Raw genomic sequence first — 20,871 nt, forward strand, 5'->3', positions numbered from 1 at the left:
TGGTTTTTTGATATTATGTATGAGCAGATCTGAATGAAGTCCGTCAGAGTTTATCTTCCCAAATTGGGTGATACAATTAATACTACCATTTATTAGACAGAGGCTACACGTCAACTCTCTCACCGTCACTAATCACTTTTACACCGTTAGATTCATTTCTTTTCAAATGGACGCTTCAAATTTTTTCTCTTTTTCTTTTATTTCTTTTTCCAAATTTATTTATTTAGTCTGTTATCTCTTTTCTTCTTTCGGTCAGTTTTCATGGAAGGTTGTGGCCTTTGCACCACCACCGTCATCTTGTATGAGCCAACAAAAACAGATCTCAATATAATATAACCAGATTCAATAAGAAAAATTATCTTAAATTCAGACAAATAACTTTGTTGGTAACACAGTGGTTGTGCTAAGCGGTGCCATCGGTGTCTATGTTTGGCTCTGTCTCGTAAAAGGAAGAGTAAATCAGGAAATAAAGGACAAAAAATAACAAGAAAAAAAAAAAATTCAAGCCATAGGTCTAAATATAAGAGATCAAACGGTAGAAAATTAGTTTCTCAGGAACATAGACTTTGTGACTCTTCACACTAGAATTTTCCCATTTATTATAGTCAATGGCAAATTTGTAAATTTCCTTTTGTAGAAGTGGATTTTAGTACATTTACACTAAAAAATCACAACCATCATCACACCGATAAATTTTACTCAATTCCTGAGAATGAGATCTGTAAATCACACGCAAAAACATATGTTATCTATTTTTCCTAAGTCTCAAATAATGGTCTCCACATTCTTCTTAATAATTAAACCAAATGTAACTTCTATGCAAAAGTTTAGTTAATAAAGCTATTTTTTTCCCTTTTCTTTTATAAAATAAAAGATATTTATATCTGCATATACTTTTATTCATGGACATGATTCACACAGTCATTTTTATTAATAGTACAAATAAAAATAAATTAGTTTAGATTTTAAATATATAGATAAAATTTGTTTTTATAAAATTAAAGTTTAAGTCTAATTTATTATTTATTATAAATTTTTTTCAAGTTTAAACTAGCATTTTAAAAAGTTTGATCTCACTTATTATGTTATTTGAAAATTTATTTTATATTAATAATATTAAATAAATAAATAAATAAATTTAATTTTAAATAAATTAACAAATATATTCTTAAATACGTTTGAGAGTCTTTGTTTAATTTTGTTGATAAAAATTACTTTAATATTTTTATTATTAAAATTATAATCTAAGATAAAAAAAAAAAAGATAAAAAAATAACTCATACATGAATATAATAATCTACACTCACGCACATATTTAATGAAAAAAGAATCTTATAAAAAATAATTTTCAAATATTTCTTACATCTTATTTATAATATTATAAATAAACAACTATGAAAACGAAGAAAAATAATATGCAAAAATGTAACTGTTAGATTTTTTATTTCTTAATTTCATATAAACAAAAAATATAAAATACTTAATTAAGTTCATGAAAATATCAAATATATAAATAATTTAATTTTTTATTAAAAATTATTTATTTATATATTTTTTAATATTATAATATGTATATTATTTTTTATTATATTGTATAAATAAATAAGTTGGTCCATTTAGCTTGACAATTCTTTTTTTAAGTCTAAGTCTAGCATTCTTAAATGAATTTATTTTTTAAAAATCTAAATTTAATCTTTTTTATTAAATAGGTTAGATCATATGTAAATAAAGTCTGACTATTTCCATTCTTAATTACAATTATTATGAATTGAGCACCATTATTTAATAATAATAATAATAATGTTTAAAATTATTTTAACAATAATTTATTGCTAAAGGTTAGAAAATTAAAAGAAGAAAAAAAGAATTAATTTATCAAATTTATAGTAGTTTAGTAACCATCGTATGATTTTTATTTTTAGCATTTTATAGACTTTTTTTAATGGTTAAAATTTAGCTAGCTAGAATATTAAGTTGATAACTATGTGAGAAATCCGAGAAACATTTTTTCTAACACATTTAGTCTTTTTAGATATAAGATTAAAAGTATTTTTAATAATTTTTCTATTAAAAAAACACTCCTTTTCAGTTGAAAAATTCTATAAAAAAATACTTCTAAATTATATTTAAAATAGACTCTGTTTATCAAGGCTGAAATTTATCAAAAAACTATAAATTTTAATGAGTTTTACATTAAATAAGAGTTATTTAAAACTATTTTTACACATACTAAGAATGGTTTATTAAAAGATGAAAAAAATAGTTAATTTACAAATTTAACTTTATGTTAATCTATTTTATTATAAATAATACAACACAACAAATACTTTCTAAAAAATATTACTAAGAAAACAAATAAGAAAGAAAAAAAAATAGTACTATATTGAAAAGCAAAAATAACACTTATTTTGGAACTTTTTTTCCTTACACAAAACTTATTATTATTGAACATAGTAAATATAATTTTCAATGAATTTTAACCACTAGAAAAAAAAATTAAAGAATGCGTGTAACAATTTGCCATAGTCATCATACTAAATAGAATTACTACAACTAACAGCGAGAATTAACTTATTAGAATATACAAGATTAAAGAAGGAAATATGTCATACATATATTTAAAAGTGAATATAGAAGTAGAACACTTATATTAGTATAGACAAGTTATATACATGTATATAATAATATCAAAATAATCATATGTCCTAATGTTAGTCGAGCATGACTATATAAACTACATCATGTAAGCATCAACACCAACAGAAAGTCACACCACCTACCGATAATTGGTCCTCAAGTCTAACCTTGATTTGTTCCTATGATCATTGTAATCTAAATCACAATAGAAATAGAATGGTAAGCTAAAATTCAAAAATATGTAAGTATAGAAAACAATTCCATAACCTACAACATTGTAGCAAAATATACATGAAAATTAAACACTCCAAAGCAAACATGTATCTCATCCACACCATATTAACCTAGACATTTATTAATGTATATGAACACACCTCAATTCATGTGTCATTATGCATTCATCTATAGAGATCAACTAACAATATGAGAAGAAGTGACTCCATTGTACTGAACCAACCTAATCTTTTTCGCACCTCAAGCGTCGGCTCAATCACAACAAAATGGGATAGCAATCATTTCTCTAGTTTCTCAGATTTTGTCACTTACACTAGAAAAGTCTTATTACCTCGTTAAGAATAGTACAGTTGGGTATAGATTTATCATGACCTTGACATGCATTATCTAGTTACATATGAAATTTGTCCACTGATTATCCTCAAGAAACCATGCAACCTTTCCAAGTACTTGGTCAAGGGTTGTAGCCTTTAACCTCCTACCTTATTCAACTACTGACTAATGACCTACTCAAGGAGGATGACAATTATGTAGCATTAATTTAGTTTAATGTGATATATTCGTTAGTAGAGACATTAATAGATAAATTTTGTGTAGTAATATTTGACAAATTCTCCAACAAAATTTGAATATAAAAATTAAAACAAGGTTTTTTAAAATTATAAGGATTAAAAAAATCAATTTTAAATTTGAAAAATTAAAAATAAATTTACCTTAAATTTAAAAAATTATAAATATATTTAAGTTAAAAAAATTCAACATACTTTATATTTGAATCTATATTCGCTATTTACATTTAAATGCCAAAAAATAAGGAAATTACTTAAATTGAATGTGCTTTTTTTTTTTGTTTGTAAGAAGTTAACAAAACACAATATGTGTGTTTAGAAATTAATCAGCGAGACAAGTTAGCCTTCTTTTTTCACGTTTGTTAGAATTAGAAGTAACAAAAGGTTGCTTCTATGTCTTTTAGACTGCTTGCTTGATGTGCCTTTCGCGAAATTCATACACTTTAACATTAAATTTGTGCAATTAATCTTTACACTTAACACCACTTCTCTTCACCAAACTAGAGAAAACAGTATCTTTCACACCAAAACACACCGTTAAGACTCAATAAACTCTTATACAAGATTAGGCACAAATTAACTTTATCTTACTCCCAAAATTAGTCAAAAAGAGGAATATTATTCTAGTTTAAGGAATATTTGTAATCAATGCTTAACATTCCTTCTAAAGAAAAAATAATTATATCTGATCGATGTCTAATTATTTTTTATCATAAAAATTAAAATCCACTGCCTTAGGAATTCAGTTCGAGTGCCACAAATCATGGGGTCTTCTTGTTTAAGAGTTTGGTGTCAAACTTGTGAAAAATGAATAATAGAGCTTTGGTCGCTATTTTATGCGCTTTCGAAAAGCAACTATACATATAGGTCGTGTTTTGCAGCCAATAATAGAGCTCTCCTGATTAAATAATGCATGTCCTATTTAACAACAATTAGGTGAAAAGTATAAAAGCAACCAGAATATTGGGAATGGGTTATTTTATTTTTGATTTTTTTATTTTACATTTCATGTTGAATTTTCGTATGATTATATCATATGAAAAATACATGTTTATTTTTTTCTTGAATGTACACAAATTTAAATATAGTTCTGCTTCTATTCAATTTCTATATAGATAGAAACAAAAATTCACATGATGTCATATGGTCACATACAGTGGAGGAGCTTAATAGAGACCATGACAACCAGTAGCAACCTAGGATCTTAAATCAATGGAACAATTATTTTTTTTTTTGAAAAAAAAACATTATTATTGTATAGACATAAATAGTACATAAAAAAGAAGACACGGTCATTAGTAATGAAAAGAGAGCAAAATATAAGAAAAAAACTAGCTATTAGAAACAAGAATTAACAATAATTAAGAAATCAAGATCCGTAGATTCAAATTATAAATTTAAAAGGAACAAAAAATTCACAACTCAAAACATGTACATCATACATACTTGTAGGTAAAAGGCACTCCATGCCTTTCTTTAAATACACATACGTTAGTGAATGTAGTGGATAATTATTAAGAGATTAAATAATTAAAACTTATATCAAAAGATTTTTTTTGACCTTTATTAATTATTATTGTACAATTTTTTAAAAATTAAAATTGTCAATACACCAAAATAAAGAATCTTCTTTATATATAAATATAAATATTATCTCTTCAATTATATATAGGTCCGCCACTTACAATCATGACCTCCAAAATTTTTTTCTTCGAATAAGTATATGATTTTTTTTTGTATTACATCATATATAAATAATTTGAAGAATACATATTTAAATATTTTGGTCCCTTAAAATATTTTGGCAATATCTGCCTCTGCTGTAAAAATTCAACATGCGAGAATTCTTTCTGCAGAAAACTAACTAAATGTAAATGCTTTGGATACTAAATACACCACGCTCTAGGTTTTTTTTTCTTCTTTTGTTTTTCAAGCAAATTGTTGTTATTGATTGACCTTCTTAAAAGCCTAAACCGTGATCTTACCCTTCTGGCTCTTACCCTTCTGGCTTTGTCCCTTTGGTTTTACCCTTTACCTGTCAATGAGTATTTGTAAGGGTGACAAGCCATAACAGCTTAATCTTCCTTGCCCTTAGTGTTGATAAAGAGACATGAGGCTATAATAATCATAATGTAAATCAGCGGGATATAGATAGTAACTCAGTAGTATTATGCAGTAATTGAAACTAATCAAGCTAGATGAAAAGTGTACCAAGTATGTCTATTGTCTATCTACTCATCATGACAGAAGCCTAATTTCAATTTGAACAAACATATATAAAAAATGCAAAACCTTGTGCATGATGGGAATTGGTGGATCCCAAACAAAGATATAAGTACGTTTGAATTCTTGTGAACTTGTTCTGACGTTAAATACCGCCAGATCTACAAATAATAATTGTTACTTATACGATTGTGACAGACATGCACAACTATGATAGTGTGGGTTTAAGTGGAAGGAGTAATGAGTAATTCTTATTTCAGATGAATAGGTTCATCTATATACGGGGATATGATTTTACAGATTTTGTCTCTAAGGTTCCATTGGGGAAGAATAGCCATGCAAGGCCATTGCTATTTACGTTCAAGACTTGGCATAAGCAACCACATGGGCTTAATTTGGACAGCGATTGATGAGTGAGAATATATAAGATTTTGCACATTGAGGGGGCTATTTATTGAGCCTCAACTAGAAGAGTACAGTTGCAGTTGCACCTCACACATGGCCTGTTCTTTATCGCACTAGATTTTAGCATGGTATGGGAAATTAATAATGGAGTGCAGGTGTATAGAACCTTTTACCACAAGGGAAAAGTCTTGATTCTTGTACTATTCCCAATTCTTTTGTTCTATGTATACTTAGGAAACTGGAAGGGATCAACCACTTGCTTTAATTATTACCATTATTCCAAACACATTAACATTATAAATAAGCAAAAAAATTAGGGGCAGGTGAATTTATGCTTGCCCCCCTTTTTCTTTAGTCGGTATATTCAGGCATTTGCTGAGGTTTTTGACTTTGTTACCTTCTCTATTTGCCAAAAATTGCACTAGATACCAAAGTGTATTAAGTCACTGTCATGAAAATTGTAGATGAACTTTGTATAGTTTGGTACCTTACCCTGATTCTTGGTTTTGAACTTTTTCTCTTTTGCTAGACCAAAAGACAAGCACGTCAAGTTTTTATAATTATGTTAGTATGGGCACCGGCTTCGGCTCCAATAACAGCTAATAGCTTGTACTCAGTAACTATTCCGTATTTTGAAAGCATTTATATATGTATTTTCCACCCTATGCGCTCTTAAATTTTGTGTTTTTTTGGCTTATTTTGTAATCTGATTCTTCTTTGACTTTCCCTGCTTCTCACGTTGTTCACATCTATCAATAGTATGAAGTTTGCTTAATGAGGAATGAAAATGTGAATAATAGAGGAAATGGAAACCCACATTTCATCATTATCCATAATTAAATCATTGTACAGTCTGCAACGATTTAATAATTAGAGACAAAGTTGTAGTGACTTATAAACCAACTTAAGATTGAGTAGCAAATTGCAAGATAGCCCATATGCCTGCACAATAATGAGAATTGTGCGTCTGGAATTTTATGACCTAAAGTTTCTTGCAAATGCCCATAACATCAAGCATTTTCCAAACCACTTATACATGCGTGCAAATTTAGAAAACCGAAGACATTTTATTAGAAGCTTTTTTTCCTAGTCCATTCTCGGTCTCCTCTTTTTCTGGTCCTGTACTTTTGAGTGAATGAATTTATTAATTTAACGTATCATTCAATCATAAATTAAGATGTGATAAATTTGTTAATTTTTATAATAATAATATCAAAGATTATTTATGATTGGTTGAGTGTATAAACTTTTATTTTACACTAAACCCATATGTGATTCTTTAAGTCCGATTTCATTCTGCAAAAGCTTTGTTTTTTCCTCAATAATTGAAAAGACCCAAAGGTCTAAAGCCCACCACGTCAATACAAAATTCGAGGAATAAGCCCAACAAGGAGCGATACGCAGCTGAGACAAAAGACCCATAAGTCTATAACTGTCACCTTGAAAAGCTGAAAATGCATGGCCCAACTAATCAGTCTGTATATATACTCACAATTAAGCAAGGGAGATGATACGATATTAACACACAATCATACCTCTTTTGCTCTTAGAATTCCTTAATAGTTTTTATTTTTGAAAAAAATTATCATTCCAGAAAAGATTGATATGCCCGAGAGAAAGAAACGGGAGGGTGAGGGTAAAGGTGGGAGGACATAAGGATTTTTAAAAATATATATATAAAGAAAAAAAGAGTGGAAGTGTGAAAAGAAAAAAAAAATGAGAATACCGTCCATACTACCTATTTTATAAATAAAAATATTTATCTTCCACATTATACGCGTTATAATACTAATTTATAAAAAAAAATATATTCAATATATAATTTTGGTTTGGATAATTTTGTTTTTGGTTTATTTGACTTGTAAGCTTCAATTTGAAGCGTTGGAGTCACAACATAAAATCATTGTTGCAGTGCTGCAGTCATAGTGTTGTCTGCGATTCTTGCAGGGTTCAATTTGAAGTGTTGGAGTAAGTGTGCAAATCCCTGAATTTCAAAATACTTTAGGTTGAAGTGTTGCAATCACAGTGTACGATTATTGCAGTGGGCAATTTGAAATGAACCAAATTTAACGCGTGAGAATCAGATGACATGGCAGTGTTACATTACAATGCAAGATGATGTTTAAGATCCAGTTAAATTAAACTCAACTGAAATTAAAAATAAATAAAATCACACTCATAAATTTTTATTATTTTTATTGAAACGCATACTTTTACATTAAACGTGATTTTAAATTAATATTCAAACACATACAATAGCATCGGAATGCACAAACGACTCAACCCAGTTTTGAAAACAATGATTAAATGCCAAGTTATTCCCTTCAAATCCATGGAGTAAATATTTTAGATGGAATAAAATAGAGAAAAAACAACTGAGAAGAATTTAAACAACTCAAAACCGGCAAAGGAGAATTAGACGGAAAAAGTCACTTATGTGTGGGATATTTTCTTTCATCCGTACCTTGGTCCTTCCAACGAAACCAGTGCCTTGCAACATACCACTACATCGTGATTTATGTTTGGGGAGGAAATGAGAAGCTCTGGATTAGCCGATTAGTTACCATATTGCTAATACAAGGAAGATAAATATCCAACACCCTGGATCTGCTTGTCCAATTTATACTCAATATGTTACATCAAATTAATCACACCTGGAATATGTTTCAAACATCTATTACACATGATTAAATATGTGATAACTTTCAAACAATTCATTGTGCATCAAACCAGGTGTTATTTCATTTCTCCCTTGTTCACCAAAACACTAGGCAAATGAACACCATGAAGACAATAACTACGGAAAAATGATCACATGTACAATATAGATGACACGGGAGGAAACATTCAACCACTGATGATCTATTTTTCCCTCGAACACATCACACAAAAACTATAAACAGATTTTGACTACGATTTACAAAAAAACAAAATGCTATATATTACCTGACTTGGGGACATGTAAAAACGGGGTGAATTTTCTTAAAAGGAATTTATTGGTAATGTCATGCAACTTAGCATCGGAAGAAAAAAAATCTCATTGATTGCCATTATTCACCTTGATCTCTATAAGCTCCTCAATAGATTGACGGCATATGGGGCATTTATTGGATTGAAGTCGCAGAGCTTTCGCACACTCACCGCACATACACTAGAAAAACACAACCGACGTAATATGAGAATAATCAAATGAGAAAATTAATAGAGTTAATTTGGATAAATTTCTTAACTACTCACTGAAGAAAATGAAATAAATTAAAGAGGTAAAATGAATTAATCTTGTATAAATTAAATTAAGTTGTACAACTTAAATTTTTCAACAGTCCTCTCATCTAACTTCTCTATAAGCACCTATAAACTTGGCAGAACTTGACATTCTTACCATGTAAAATATCTTAACAATAGGGTTTTACAATTGAAAAGCTCACATAAGTTAGAAGCTAATCCAAACTGAGCTATAGTGTAAAATAAAACACACAACATGATGTGACATTGCACTAGATATCCATTTTACACACTGTCTATACAGGTGCTGATATACTATATTGTGATCTATTATTTTTAAATAATATATGCATGATCACATGACATGCCACAAGCTCACAACCTTGAAAACAAATTAAGAAGGGGAGGCAGGAGAGGAAGAAAAGAAAAATTAAAGTAATATAAGCCTTATAAGGATCACACAACACCCCTTTTACTCTTTCCGAAATATTAACATTGGCAATCCCATGCAAACACAAATTATGCTATTATCCAGGGTTATGTATTCACATGAACCAATACAAGTGCTAATATCTTGATTTCTTCCTTTAAACTGGTTATCTAATATATAAATAAATTTGACATGAAATATTACCATATGTCGACAAGGTAAGACAGCAGTATCCTTTGGTTCAGTCATGCATATGACACACTCCTTCCCGGGATCATTGTCATCAAAATCAGCTGCTGATGAGCTTCCTATTCCATATAACTCTCTCAACTCATAACGAACACCATCAATCCACAAAATCTGCCTAACTACTTTTATCAGGAAAGGATCACCACCATTACTTTTCACTAAGACACCTTGGGTTATTTGCATGTGAGGGGATGCATCCAACAAGCAATCACCAGGAGCTTCATCTGCTGAGGATGTTTTCAAACTTGTTTCAGCACATATTACAAGAGGAAATACATCTTCTCCAGGTGAGGGCTTTGAAAGATCATCCAACTCAAAGAAGCCCAGGTCAATTCCCGTTCCTGATGTCTGAGAAAATTTCTGGCCAACTCCTTTCTGAAAGGGGATTCTGATTGGCTCAAATGCTTCAGGAATTAATGGAACAAACCTACATTTTTCTTCTTCCTTGGCAAAGTAGAAGATAGTAATGCTGCCAATTATAAATATTAGAGAAATTAGAAAAGCTAAAATATTTTGTAAAATATGCAATACTCAACATTCAAATATTTTCATCTTACAGCAATCATTTCATATAATTAGTTCAAAGTATCAAAATAATCACAAGTTCAACATAAACTGTAGTTTCTCATTGGCATTTCATTGCACTTGAAATTGTATGCTTGCTTTTAATACTTACATAAAACTGTTCATAATCAGAGCATAGGCAAAACTAAAGGTTCAGAGCACAAACAGTTGTAATAATAAATATTGTATTGGTTTCTTCTATCATATTGCTATATGGCAGTGAATGCTAAGCTTTAAAGAGACAACATAAGAAAAAGGTGGGAGTAGCAGAAATTAAAATGTTAAATTGGATGTGTGTAACCAGTAACAACACAAGAAAGAATAGGATATGGAATGAGTATTATGCGAGAAGAGATTGAAGCAACACCAATTGAGGAAAAGATGATAGAAAATTGGTTAAGCTGTTAAAGAGGTTTGGACACATACAAGGCACTAATGATAAGAGTACATTGCATACTTTTAAGTCACGTGAAAAGGAGGAGAGGAAGACCAAGAAAGACCTCTATATAAATAATATCCCTGAAATTTTGACCTTTAACTGAGTTGAATGGTGTTTTCCGATCCTCCAATGTAATCAACTTTACCTAGTGGGATAAGGCTTTGTTGTTGTTGGTTTCTTCTTCACATGAAATATGCATACATAAGCAAATTGACAATGTGCTAACTTTAGACATTGGCAATGAAAATACAATATTTTCTTGGACTAGTGTACAACTAAAATATGTATTCTCTGCATTTCAAGTCCATTCAAACAATAGTAATTAGTATAACAGCAGCAGATTTATCTGAAGATGCCAGTAAGCAATTTTAGTAGCCTGTCATCAGGAAAATTTTGACTGAATTCATGTAAGCAGCTTAATCAAGATAAATGCCAGACAGTTAACTTATTGACTCCATCCTGGCCTGGAAAGAAAAAGTAAGTCATCAAATAAGACTTTTATAATTTTCAAACTGAGCATAACTAGAACACAGTACAGAACCAAGGAAATGCCTCGCAGAAAAATAAAAATTAAAATATAACTCATGTGCAGGAAGGAGAAGCTTTATGATCCCAACAAAATTCCCTATCACAGTTGGTTATATTGTGAGTCTTTCGATATGGTTCAAAGTTACAAGATCATTCAACCTGGAACAACAATTGGTGTTCTAACTTAAGAATTCATATTGAAACTGTTGCAAACTGTTCATATTAAAAAAATTTCCTACATATTTTTGGCACATTAAAGATGATAACACAACTCCTACCTAAAAATTCGAGCTTGGAGACTTTAGGTAATGCTTAGCACACTTTCACTTTTAGACATTGACTCAATGACTGAAGAGACCCTTCGAATACTTGGGAAGGCATAAGTCTAATTCATTGCATTTACTGTCTTTAAAAAATTGAAAATTCAAAGTCAATTATGAAAATTTCATAACTGTTGACAATGGAAGATGCCTGCAAGTTGCTGGATTATCCTATTAGTGGAGGAGAGAAGTCCTTGGCACTAACTAAGAACTTCAATTCAAGTTGAGAGTCAAAGATGTGTCTTCAGAGTTCAGAGTCTTCATTGGTATAAGTGTCAAGGACAGAAGGAATCTACATGTTTCTCCAGATTGCTAGAATTGATAAATTAGTATTGCTGAATACCTTTGACATAAAGTCTATTCATTGTTATCACTGAGACAAACAGAAGAAGCAAGGAGGATGTGGGGAGAGACGGGTCCGTGTTCTTCAAGTTGAGAGTCAAAGATGTGTCTTCAGAGTTCAGAGTCTTCATTGGTATAAGTGTCAAGGACAGAAGGAATCTACATGTTTCTCCAGATTGCTAGAATTGATAAATTAGTATTGCTGAATACCTTTGACATAAAGTCTATTCATTGTTATCACTGAGACAAACAGAAGAAGCAAGGAGGATGTGGGGAGAGACGGGTCCGTGTTCTTCAAGTTGAGAGTCAAAGATGTGTCTTCAGAGTTCAGAGTCTTCATTGGTATAAGTGTCAAGGACAGAAGGAATCTACATGTTTCTCCAGATTGCTAGAATTGATAAATTAGTATTGCTGAATACCTTTGACATAAAGTCTATTCATTGTTATCACTGAGACAAACAGAAGAAGCAAGGAGGATGTGGGGAGAGACGGGTCCGTGTTCTTCAAACCCTAGTTGGTCTCAAAGGACACCAAAATGACAGAAAAAACTAAGAAAATGGGAGGAAAAGATAAAAGAAAATAGGAGCATTTTGAGGTTTCTCATGCAGAATGCCACATCCACGAATTGTGACCACTGACCACCAACAGAGAAACACTCCATACTGCTCCTCTTTCACACCCACATGGTGCAACATCGCAATAGCGCCACTACTTGCCCCTATTGATAATAACTACGATAACAAAATACTTTTCAGTAATCTTTTTTTGCCAGAGACAAATGAATTCTTCACCGAAGGCAATCCCGCTCGAATTGGTAAGACCACTCAGATTACCATGAGTAGCAAGGATACTTTTCAGCAATCTCCATCATAGAATCCTACAATTTCTTTTCCAATTTCGCAAAGAAATACTTAACATTTTTTTCTAATTTCAAAAAAATTAAAAAACACAAGCTAATTTAAGCTTTTGGAAGCAAAAATCATTTAGCTAAGCCCAAAAAGCTTATTTTAGCTAATGAGAGTTTTTTTTTTTTTTTTAGTTTTTCATTTTTCTCCTATACATGGTAGCGGAGAAAGTTATCCATACATACAGGGCGAGCGATTAGTCTTAGAATTAGCATCACGAGCCTTTTAGTTATCTATGCAAATCCATCGATAGAACGCAATCGAATCCAACTGAGAAGAACGAAGCGTTACCTGCCATCATAGAGAGCATCGAAAACGAAGGAAATGAGATGATGATCGGGATTGTCCTCGTCAACCTCGAGGCGCAGGGTATCTTTATGGACATTAACGTAGTTCTTTATCTTCTTCGCCGTCTGGTGATCCACATAGGGCGGCGGAGAGGAGGAGGAGGAAGGACGGGCGGCGGGCCATGCGCCGGGCTGAGGCTGGTAGAAGGGCTGGAAGGGAACGCGATTGGCGGTGTAGCCGTTGGGGTTGGAGTAGTAGAACGAAATCGAGTGGGTCTGCGGCGGTGGCGGCAAGGGTGGGGGAGCGCCGTAGTTGGTGCAGTGCGGAGGAGGGAAGTAATTTTGCGGCGGCGGCGGCGGCGGAGGAAGGAGAGGAGGGGGGTGGGATTCTGTAGAGTAAAAGTAAGGGGGCGGGAGTGGGGGTGGGTTTTGGATGTAATTATTTCTTCTTCTGCTGCCACTCCACGAAATACCCATCGGAGTGGTGGAATTGAGGATCGGACGGAGAGAGGGAGAAGATGAAATTGGATGCGTGTTGTGTGAGACTGAGACCACCTTTCTGTTTCTTTCCTCTTTCAACGCGATTCTATTGGTTCTCTTTTACCTTTCCCTTTACTATTCGTTTCCTCGCACATTCATGACTCATTGGTTTGGGAATGGACAAACAAATGGGAATATACAAGAGAATCACATCTTCTCTCTCTTTTTATTCTTTTAACATTGCCATATTTGAATGGAAGATGAGGGAAATTAAATATCTTTTAAATAAAAGTTATAAAAAAATTAAAGATAAATAAATTATTTTTTCTTAAAAAAAAATCACTCTTGTTCTTACCGGAAATCTGCTGTAGAAATGATCCTCCGAGTAAGATTGGTGAGCCTCCTTCGCTGGTACGCTTGATGCTCCAAGATGGGGGTAGTACCTGCAAAAGAAACTCCGATGCTAAAGTTAGGGTTTGTATGAGTATGAATCTCGTATATATAATGCACGTACCTTGATGTATATTAGGGTTGCGTTGGGCCTTGGGCCTGAGATTAGTTGTGATTTGATTAGGTAGAGAATCTTGCCTAGACCGAGATTCCCTGAGATCGGTTATGATCTATTTAAATGCCGAGTTGACGCCACGTAGCGCGTGTCCGAGGTTAGCTCGTGTTGTGGTACCGAGCTCAGAGCTCGGCTTCGGAGTACGAATAGTACACTAGCCCCCCGAGCTCCGAAGACTGTAGGTCGAGGAGTTAAGACTGAGCTCGTCAAGTGGGTGCGACCTTTCGCGTAAGCCTGCTTGCTGAGATGTCACGTGTCATAACTGGTCGCTTCCGAAAACGTGCAAGTGGCGCGTTAATAGAAGTGACGGTTATGTAATGATGGTTCTCCATTAATGTGTCGTCAGACGTGCCCCTTGGCTGACACGTGGCGTGGCCGTTTTGAATTTGGGGGAAAACCTTCTTTTCTCTCACTCGCGCCTCTTCGCCTTTCACTTTACTCTTTTCATTTTCTTTCTCCCTTGGCTTTGCGCAAGCTGCTTTGTGCACCTTCGCTTCCGTCCAGTCTCCGTCACTGTTTTCACAGTTTTCGCCGTCATTTCCGGTAACCCCGTCATTATTAGGGTTGTTTTGTGAGGAAGAGTACCAGGTACTTCCTTTCTACAGTTTTCTTTTTTCTTTTCCCCATATCTTCTTTTTCCTCTTCCCAAATCTTCTTTTTCTTTAATGGCTGGTGGAAGTGGTGCCGGTTCTTCTGCGCCTGCCAGGGGCAAGGCGCACGGCAAGGCGGTGGGTACCGGGAAAGCCGCTGTCGAGAAGAAGGACCCGCCTCCACCCAAGGACCTGGAGCCGGGCGTTCCTGGCTACGACTGGGTTAGGCGTGGATGGCGGGGGTCCAGAGCGTTTTTCGGTCTTTTCTTGAGGTTAATGGGATCTCGAGATCGTGTAGGGTTTGTGACCCTTCCATTTTCCGGATGATCCGGCTTGAACCCTGTCAGGCCAGTGAGGGCGTGTACATGGGGAAGTCTACCGACCCTCCCCATTTCTATATGTACCACTATTTTTTTAGGGATTTAGGTGTCTGTCTTTCCTTCACTTCGTTCGAGTGTGATTTTTTGAACTTTGTCAACTCGGCTCCTTGCCAGTTACACCCCAATAGTTGGGGTTTTTTTAGGGCTTTTCAAGTCCTGTGTACAGTTTTAGGGATAGAGGTGTCTCTTCCCGTCTTCCTTCATTTTTACCACTTAAAGTTAGGCGTTCCGCCATACGGCATACTATCTTTGAGTGGGAGTAGAGATGGGGGTTTGTTTACTCTCTACTCCCAGTCGTACAAAAATTTCAAACAAGAGTTTTTCCGAGTCGCTCTTGTGAATGTCGACCCATTGGAAGATGGGGCGTTCTACTTCGGCGGGCTGTCGAAATTTCCCTTCTATTGGTGCCCCCAACCGTCTAGGTTTCATGGGGTGGGCCAAGTGAAGCTGACGGCTTTGGAGGCGGCCGCCATCGAGAACCTCGCCGCGCTTCCTCGTCCGCTGGATTGCAAGCTCGTTCTGTCGCTTGCAAACTCGGCGTACAGGGAGAGGGGCTTGGAGAGTGAGCATTTTGTTTTTTGGTGGTTTGTCGGAGTTTGTGTAAATTCCCTTTGTTGATGTGTTTTATTTCTTGTCTGTAGGTATCATGGGGAAGAACTTGTGGTGTGAGCTAAAGCATCGCTACAATGTTACCGAGCTCGAGGTCCCCGAGCCTCGAGAGGAAGATGCTTCCCCCTGAAAGTTAACCGAAAAAGAAAGAGGGGAGCGAAGGAGGTTGGGGGGACCTCTGCCCCTGCGGACGCCGAGGAGGTGACCTCCAAGGCTGCCGATGCTGGTGCGGTGGACCTTACCGAGAGTCCACCGCCCAAGAGGGCTTTTCAGGTGGCCTCTGAGGAGATGGCTCAGACTGCCGAGCAGGTTGCTCAATCTACCGAGGTGGTGAGTACCTTGTCTCTTCGGCTTTTTGATGTCTTTTATTGTGCTTTTCTGTGTTCTGACCTAGGGCCATCTTCCGCAGGCAGGAGATGTTGCTGAGGCGGCGACCCAGGCTGCTGGGCAGGCCGCCCAGGCTGCCGAGGTAAGTAGTGTTCCATGATTTTTGCGATTTCCTGTATGTTGTCGTTTTTCTTTTTTGACATGGCGCTGTTTTCGCAGGCGAGGTCGGAGGTTCCTATCGTGGACTTTCCAGTTGCCGAGCGGGGGACGCCAGCTTTCGCCTCTATCAAGGCTCGTGGCGAAGGGCCGAGTCTTGAGGTCCCCGTGTCCACCCCTGCAGCTTTGGCACCGCCGTCTGGTTCGTCGCAGGGGGTTTCCCGGAGCCGATACATAGCCCACTGCTTCGGGAAGGGCCTTTCAAAGGTGCAATTGGACCATGTGAGTGCCTCGGCTGACATGGACTCGTTGTGGAGCGCGGGGGTGACTGCCGAGAAGTTCTTCTCTCAAGGCTCGCTGAGCTCCAAAGACTAGGGGCTGATAGACGAGGTCGGGCCCGTGGATAGTTTCGACGCTGCTCAGGTCCTTCTGCAGAGGGCTATGGCCATTATGGGCCATTGGAAGCCTCGGTGGTCCAAGCAGCAGGAGGACTTGGTCAGACTGAGGGGCCGAGTTCAACCCCTGAGGAATGAGAACAAGGTCCTGAAGGGGGAGAATAAGGTCCTTAAGGAGGAGAATACGGTCCTAAATGTCGAGTTGCGAGCCGCGAGGGGGGATCTTGCGAGGGTGCAGAAGTCCCTGGAGATTGCTCTACGCTCGAATGAGAACTATGCTTCTCAGGTGGGCGAGTTGCAAGGTTTGGCCTCCTCGTCCTGAAGTCGGGTGCGCTTCCTCGAAGATGAGGTGACGTCTTCCTGTGGTCGGGTTCGCTCTTTGGAGGATGAAGTCACCTCTTTGAAGAGTGAATTGGTGACGGCGGCCGAGAGGCACCTTTGCGATGAGGTCGTGATTGGCGGCAAAGAGGAGGAGGTCGCCGCCTTGAAAACGGAGCTGGCGAGGCAGGAGGTAGAGAGGAGAGTGCTGGAGAAGAAGCTGGAGGAAATCGAACGAGCCATTGTGGTTGAGCATAGGCGGGGTTTCCTCAAGGCGACTCGCCAGGCAAGGCTTCTTGCCCCAGGGTTCGACTTCTCTGCCATGCACGTGGAGAAAGTAGTCCGCTTTGGGAAGCTGGTAAGGGAGGACGACCTCGAGGGTAGTTCTAGTGAGAACGCCTCTACGTAGGCCACTTTTTGTTGTAGCTGAGTTAGTGTTTTTCTGTTTTACTTTTTGTTTGGAATTCAAGTATAGAACTTTTGGATATTGCCTGAGTATGTATATATATTCTTCTTTGTCTTTTTGCGTTCTCGCTTTCTTTTTCCTTTTGCGCTTTTTGGACTTGGTTTTTGCCGTTTGCGCTGTGGGACATGTGTTTGACGTCTTGATTTCGGGTTTTGAGTATGTCTCGTACGGGTTCGAGCTCGGCTTCGGATTTTCATTATTTAACTTTTTCAAAGGTTCATACTCGACCTTGAGTTGATCATGTCGAGGTTCAAACTCGACCTCGGGTTTTCATTTTTTAACTCTTGTAAAGGTTCGTACTCGACCTCGAGTTGATCATGTCGAGGTTCAAACTCGACCTCGAATTTTCATTATTTAACTCTTGTAAAGGTTCGTACTCGACCTCGAGTTTTGGGGTGTAATGTGTTTTATCAAGGTTCAAACTCGACCCCGGGTAAGAGTGTTGAGGTTCGTATTCGACCTCAAATTTTAACGAGGTTCGGGCTCGACCTCGGATAAGAGTGTTGAGGTTCGTATTCGACCTCAAACTTTAACGAGGCTCGGACTCGACCTCGAGTAGGCGTGCTTAAGGTTCGTACTCGACCTTAAAATGGAGTAAAATGATTTTATTAAGGTTCGAACTCGACCTTGGATAAGAGTGTTGAGGTTCGTATTTGACCTCAAACTTTAACGAGGTTCGGACTCGACCTCGGATAAGCGTGCTTAAGGTTCGTACTCGACCTTAAATTGAAGTAAAATAATTTTATTAAGGTTCGAACTCGACCTTGGATAAGAGTGTTGAGGTTCGTATTTGACCTCAAACTTTAACGAGGTTCGGACTCGACCTCGGATAGGCGTGCTTAAGGTTCGTACTCGGCCTTAAATTGGAGTAAAATGATTTTATTAAGGTTCGAAATCGACCTTGGTGAGAGTGAAAGAGGTTGGTTCGATTTCGTCCTCTATAAAAACATAAAATAAGAATATAGATTGAGCAAAATGAGTCATTTTATTGATTATGTCTGTGTGCCTCGTTAAAAATCCTCTCAGTCAAAGACTGAGGCGGGAAAAGAGTGCACAACTCGTTCATACAAAATTAGTTGAAATGGAACTTAAGGAAGACTACGGAGATCGGTCCTTGGGCCAAGATCAGTGGCCTCCCTGCGGGTGATGTGAGCTACGGTGGGGGATCCCCCTTGCTTTGCTTGCTGGACGAGGAGATCTTCAGACTTTCGGCGTAGCACTGCCGAGCTGGCTTATGATTTGCTTTGACAGAGATGATTTTACTGTCATTCCCTGGGAATTTCATAGTGAGGTGTGGGGTGGACACTACTGCTCCGAGTTGGTTCAAGGTTGGCCTCCCGATGATTATGTTATAGGAAGTGTTGGCTTCCACGAGGAGGTACCGAACCATGACTCGTCTTATGTCTGGAGGTACTCCGAAGGTTGTCAGTAGGTCTACGTACCCCCGAGTGTGAACTCGCTCTCCTGCAAAACCGACTAGGGGCTTTGTGTGAGGTTGGATGAGAGAATGAGGGACGTCTAACCTGAGGAACGACCAGTACAGGACGTCGGTCAAACTCCCTTGGTCAATGAGTGTCTTCTGTACCTCCCAGTTGGCGACTTCCACGACGATAACCATGTGATCATCTTGGTTAGGGCTGACACCAGCGTAGTCCTTGTCAGAGAAAGAGATCGGCGATTGTGTTAATCACTCCCCGTAAGGGGGCTGCCCCTGTCTCCTGGCTTATCTCGACTTGCACTGCACCGCCGACATTTTGTTGGGAGCTAGAGGGTTGGTCCGTGCGAGCTCCTGAACCACGGCCTCTGCCCCGTCCCCGACCACCATAGCCGCCTCGGTGACCCTGCTGTCGCTGGACGTACTGGCCGAGGTGACCTGCCTGGATGAGCTCTTCGATACGGTCCCGGAGCGTGCGACACTCTTTCGTGGTGTGACCGTGGTTCCTATGGTACCGACAGTGCTTGGGTTTGTCGGCGCTGTTGGGAGTGTGACCTGGTGGTGGAAGGGCGAGTAGGTTTTTGTTGCTGGCTTCCTCTAAGATGTGGACTCTAGGTGCGTTAAGGGGAGTGTAGAAGTCATATCTCCCCCTTTGTTTGCCCTAGTCGACTTCATGAACTGGCTATCATTGTTGACTTTGATTTTATCCTTGTGCCCTTGTTCCGGCTTCACTGGTCCTTTTCCGCGAACCTGGTCACGGAAAGCGGAGTGTTTCTCCATCTGGATGTAGCCCGCCGCGCGAGCACGAAGTTCGTCCATGTCGCGAGGGGAATCACAACATAGGCTGTCGACGAATGGTCCGGGCTTGAGTGTCATAAGCATGGCATGCAGGGCGACCTCGGGGTTCAAATTTCTGATCTTAACCGATGTGGCGGCGAATCGCTCCATGAACGCCCAGAGTGGTTCGTCGTCGTTTTGCCTGAGACTGGCCAGGGCGGCTGAAGTGACATGGTGAGGTCGGCTCGTCGCATACTGTGCTGTGAACCTTCTGACTAGGGTGCCGAAACTATCAATGGACTCGGCAGGCAGTTGGGTATACCAGTTGAGCGCGGCCCCCTTGAGCGAGGTCAAAAAAACCCTACATAAGATAGCATCATTGTTAGTGTAGAGGTTTACCTGCCTCGTATACAGGTCGATGTGTTCATCTGGATCCGTCGTGCCATCATAGCGATCGAGGTGGAGAGGCTTCCACCCATGAGGGAGTGGTGTCTCCATGATGCCATCCACAAAAGGGTGGCGGCGGAAGGTTGCTTGATCTCCTGGGACATGAGTAGGGGCCTTGCTGACTTCATGGGCCGACTTGTGCGTCGGTGCATGAGATCAATGCGTGGCAGGTCGTTGGGTCGGTGCCCTAGTTGCGGTCTGGGGTTGAGAGACTGAGTGCTCCTCCTCCTCATGGTGGTTGCTCGTATGAGGAGGATGATCAGAGTGGTGCCGAGGGAGTTGAGCGCGGATTCGCTCGTTCTCGGCGCGTAGCGCCGCCAGGTCAGCTTCATTAGCGGTACGCATTGCCGCTAGGTCAGTGTCGTGCTTGGCACGCATGTTTTGTAGGTCGGCGGCGTGTTGCTGCCGCATCTGTTCCACCTGGTCGATTAGTCTCCTCAATGCTGCGTCGTTATCCATGGTAGTTGAGTGATTTGCGTCGTCTGTTGCGCGTCTACTATGGCTTCTGGTGAATACCATAAGCGTGACCGATAAGAGCTGTCTTGATCGGCCCCACGGTGGGCGCCAAA

General features: G+C 37.9%; 1 protein-coding gene across 2 annotated transcripts; it reads right to left on the reverse strand.

Annotated features, from left to right (window-relative positions):
• Window positions 1-8,229: 8,229 nt before the first annotated feature.
• LOC109795259 (putative E3 ubiquitin-protein ligase LUL4) lies at window positions 8,230-14,022 on the reverse strand. 2 transcript variants are annotated; one of them, XM_029274575.2, is made up of 4 exons: window positions 13,362-14,022; window positions 9,928-10,441; window positions 9,127-9,219; window positions 8,230-8,722 (listed from the first exon to the last, which is right to left on the reverse strand). In XM_029274575.2, the coding sequence occupies exons 1-4, from the start codon at window positions 13,832-13,834 to the stop codon at window positions 8,717-8,719; spliced, it is 1,086 nt and encodes a 361-aa protein (XP_029130408.2). In that variant the 5' UTR covers window positions 13,835-14,022; the 3' UTR covers window positions 8,230-8,716. The 2 variants fall into 2 exon arrangements, with proteins under 2 accessions (XP_029130408.2, XP_020210295.2); XM_020354706.3 differs by lacking the exon at window positions 8,230-8,722 and having other exon boundaries at window positions 8,786-9,219; window positions 13,362-14,020.
• Between the last annotated feature and the right edge of the window lie 6,849 nt (window positions 14,023-20,871).

Source organism: Cajanus cajan, chromosome 1 (assembly GCF_000230855.2).
Source record: "Cajanus cajan strain Asha chromosome 1, NIPB_CcT2T_4, whole genome shotgun sequence".
NCBI lineage: Eukaryota > Viridiplantae > Streptophyta > Magnoliopsida > Fabales > Fabaceae > Cajanus > Cajanus cajan.

Bases quoted from the DNA above. Each gene is read 5' to 3' on its own strand.
- LOC109795259 (XM_020354706.3), bottom strand. From the start codon at position 13,834: ATGGGTATTTCGTGGAGTGGCAGCAGAAGAAGAAATAATTACATCCAA. The intron at 10,442-13,361 runs GTAACGCTTCGT...TATAATTGGCAG, and splicing joins GATGCTCTCTATGATGGCAG to CATTACTATCTTCTACTTTG. The intron at 9,220-9,927 runs GTAATATTTCAT...GTGTTTTTCTAG, and splicing joins TCTTACCTTGTCGACATATG to TGTATGTGCGGTGAGTGTGC.